Here is a 3,609-nt window from a genome sequence, read left to right as displayed (position 1 = left end):
AGAGAGATGAGAGGCAGCCTGGGCTGGGGGATGACTGAGCTCTCACTACAGGAGAAACCTTCCCAGGATTTGAAGGAAGAATTCTCTGGCTGTAGGAAAGTTCAGCTTGCCCTCCTGGAGGCATCTCCTAAAACTGGCACATCCCACAGCTTTTGGATCTTTCAGCAGGACTCTCCCAGTTGCTGCAGTGCAGAGGAAGTGGTCATATGGCAGAGCAGGGCAGGAGCTGCAGGCAGCAAGGGCAGAGAGGAGAAGGGAGCAGGAGGTTCAAGGGAGGACAGGGCAGAGCTGCTCAGGGGAGGAACCTTGCCAGCCCTTTGCCACGCTCAGGCTGTGGCTGCAGAGCAGTGCAGGTGAGTTCCTGCAAGTGCCTCTCCCAGCTGCCAAATGCCCCCAGTGGCAGGAGCTGTCAGGATGGCTCTGCTGGATTTGCTGGGGTGCAGCAGGAGAAGCTGCTGCAGAGCAGGACTTGCTGCTGCCCCCTCAGAGGCCCAGGGCCAGAAGGTTCCCTGTGCCAGGGCTGGCTGTGGGGTGGGAAGGTGGGGGTGCAGCCAGGGGTGCCCAGGGCTGTGGTGCAGAGCAGGGTCCTGCCCCCAGGGCTCTGTGTGCTGGGGTAGGGACTCTGCTGCCTGCCAGGGTCAGCTCTCAGCCCGGCCAAGGAGCTGCCACGGGGCTGGGGGAGAAGGGGTGTGGGGAAGGAGTGACCCCTCAGGGCAGGGCTGGGCTGGGCAGGGCCCTTCAGCTGCAGGCTCAGGGCTCCTCACAGCTTCAGCTCCACCTCCTCCATTTCCAGGGGCCCTTCTCAGGAAGCACATCCCCCCAGAACACCTCCCCCTTCCCAGCCACCGCAGGCTGTCTGGGATCTGCTCTGCAGCCCCTGCCCAGGCAGAGCTGCCCCTGGGCACTGGGCTGGGGATGGCTCTGGCAGCACTGGCAGGGAGCTGAGCTGGGCACAGGCAGGGGCTGCTGGCAGGAACAGCTCCTCACCCAGAGACAGGCAGGCAGGGAGAGGCAGCTGCTGCCACAAGGGCTGGGCAGGGGGATGGGGGCCCCTCCCTGCTGTCCCTGTGGCACAGACCCCTTCCCTGAGCAGCTCCTGCCTGGGCTCCTTTCCCAGCCTAAGCAGAGCCTGTGCCCTCAGGCCCACGGGGGCTGGGCTGTGCATTGCCCTGCAGCAGCCAGAGCCCAGGCAAGGACAGGGCCCTGATTTCCAGCTGTCTCTCTGTGTCCCTCCTCCCTTGGCAGCAGCACTGTGGCATTTCACTGCCATCCCCTGCTGCCTGGGCTCTCCTTGTTCTCACTGGCTTTTCTGAGCCAGTGTGGGGTTTGAGGCTGCGGGGGCAGATTCCTGTCCAGACACAAACCCTTTGGGTGCTGCTGTGGGGATGTGTCTGTGGGAACCAAGTGCCCAAGTGCCCTCCAGGCACCTTCGGGGTCCTGAGCTGTTTGCCTGGGTGTCCTGCAGGGCTGCAGGTGCCCTCCAGAAGGGCACAGCTCTGCCATAGGATCTCTGTGCTGCACAAGATCCCCATGGAGAAAACTCCTCAGTGCTAAATCCATGGAAATGCTCTGGGCAGCTGCAAGGAGCATTTTGTGTCTCACTCTGGGAGGGGAGAGATGAAAAGTTGAGGAGTGTGTCAGTCTGTTCTTTGGACATGGATTCCTGGATATCTGGGCAGTTTCTCTGTAGGGGAACAGTTGAGTGTGATGCTCCTCCAGCTCCAAGCTGCCAGCACAGGGCAGCTGAGCCCAGGACTGATGGGCAGAGCAGCTCTTCTCTCTGCACTAAGAGACCATCCCTGTGCCCCTCAGAACCCATAAGACTTGGCCTGCAGTGCAATGGAAATGTCAGGGATTTCAAACCTCCACAACCACTCCTAACTGTGGCAGGTGCAAGTGGGTGAACAAATACAAAGAATTCCCTCAGCTCAGTCCTTCATTTGGGCAAATTGCAAACAGCAAAGCTGAGAAGCTCTTGGATGTATCACGAGTACATTTAATTTGAGATCACCCTGCATTCCAAGTTCCCTCTCCCAGCAGAGCAAGAAGGAGTCCTTGGGAGCCCATCACAGAGTTCCTGCTTCCCATGGTCCCCTCAGCCAGCAAAAGCCAGAGCTCAGGGGAGGGAGCTGCAGGGAGGTCTGAGTGAGGAGAGAGAGCCTGAGAGTGGGGTGGCTGAGACGGGTAATGTTTGGCTGCAGAAGCCTGGTCTAACTCAGCAGTGACTTTTCCTCCTCAACAGATCAAAATACCCTGGGGAAGGAGCAAATGTCCAACAGCAGCTCCATGCCCCAGTTCCTCCTGCTGGCATTCTCAGAGAGGCGGGAGCTGCAGCTCCTGCACTTCTGGCTCTTCCTGGCCATCTCCCTGGCTGCCCTCCTGGCCAACGGCCTCATCCTCAGCGCCGTAGCCTGTGACCACCACCTGCACACCCCCATGGGCTTCTTCCTGCTCAACCTCTCCCTCACAGACCTGGGCTGCATCTGCACCACTGTCCCCAAAGCCATGCACAATTCCCTCTGGGGCACCACAACCATCTCCTACAAGGGATGTGCTGCACAGGTCTTTTTCTTTTTCTTCTTCATGTCAGCAGAGTATTTCCTCCTCACCATCATGTGCTACGACCGCTACGTTGCCATCTGCAAACCCCTGCACTACGGGACCCTCCTGGGCAGCAGAGCTTGTGCCCACATGGCAGCAGCTGCCTGGGCTGCTGGGTTTCTCAATGCTCTGCTGCACACAACCAATACATTTTCCCTGCCCCTGTGCCAGGGCAATGCCCTGGGCCAGTTCTTCTGTGAAGTCCCCCCCATCCTCAAGCTCTCCTGCTCACACTCAGGCTACCTCAGGGAAATTGGGCTCATTGTGGTTAGTGCCTGTGTAATATTTTGTTGTTTTGTGTACATTGTTTTCTCCTATGTGCAGATCTTCAGGGCTGTGCTGAGGATCCCCTCTCAGCAGGGACGGCACAAAGCCTTTTCCACGTGCCTCCCTCACCTGGTCGTGGTCTCTATTGTTACCAGCACTGCAACATTTGCCTACCTGAAGCCCCCCTCCATCTCCTCCCCATCCCTGGATCTGATTGTGTCAGTTCTGTACTCGGTGGTGCCTCCAGCACTAAACCCCTTCATCTACAGCCTCAGGAACAAGGAGCTCAAGGATGCCCTGAGAAAATTGATGACTGGATGCTTTTCAGGAGCAATCAAGTGCCTGTTTTCTGGTGTGTAGCATTCAGAATGGGACTGCTTATTGGCCCAGCCTTCCTGCTCTGGTTTTTCGTGGAGGTCACCAGGTTCTTGCAATAATTTTCTTTGCAATTAAATATTATTATGCATCTGCCTTCTAATTTAGTGTCCATCTTTTCATTTTGACACTGACACTGTATAAATGATGAATTGTACTTGCTGAGTATTTAAACAAAATAAAGGACCCTGCAGTGCCTTCTTTGTCCAAGACCCTTCTTCTCAGATGTTCCTAAAGGTCAGCACACTGCAGGACAGGGGGTATTTGCAAACAGGAAGGGGACAATAATCCCAGCCCAGCAGCACTGCCAGGGAGCAGCAGTGCTTGGTCTTTGCAGAGCTGCTCTCTTGCCACTTCCACACTGTC

The 3,609-nt window shown here is 57.0% G+C and overlaps 1 protein-coding gene across 1 annotated transcript; it reads left to right on the top strand.

Moving 5' to 3' along the window:
• The first annotated feature begins 2,268 nt into the window (after window positions 1-2,268).
• Window positions 2,269-3,228, top strand: LOC115307353 (olfactory receptor 14J1-like). Its single transcript, XM_029958999.1, has one exon. It carries the CDS (start codon window positions 2,269-2,271, stop codon window positions 3,226-3,228), a length of 960 nt encoding a protein of 319 aa, XP_029814859.1.
• The last annotated feature ends 381 nt before the right edge of the window (window positions 3,229-3,609 follow it).

The sequence above is a fragment of the Manacus vitellinus genome, unplaced genomic scaffold (genome assembly GCF_001715985.3).
Source record: "Manacus vitellinus isolate BGI_N305 unplaced genomic scaffold, ASM171598v3 ctg7180002434586_pilon, whole genome shotgun sequence".
Taxonomy (NCBI): domain Eukaryota; kingdom Metazoa; phylum Chordata; class Aves; order Passeriformes; family Pipridae; genus Manacus; species Manacus vitellinus.
The sequence above is the reverse complement of the archived record's forward strand: the minus strand, read 5'-3'. Positions and strand labels throughout refer to the sequence as shown.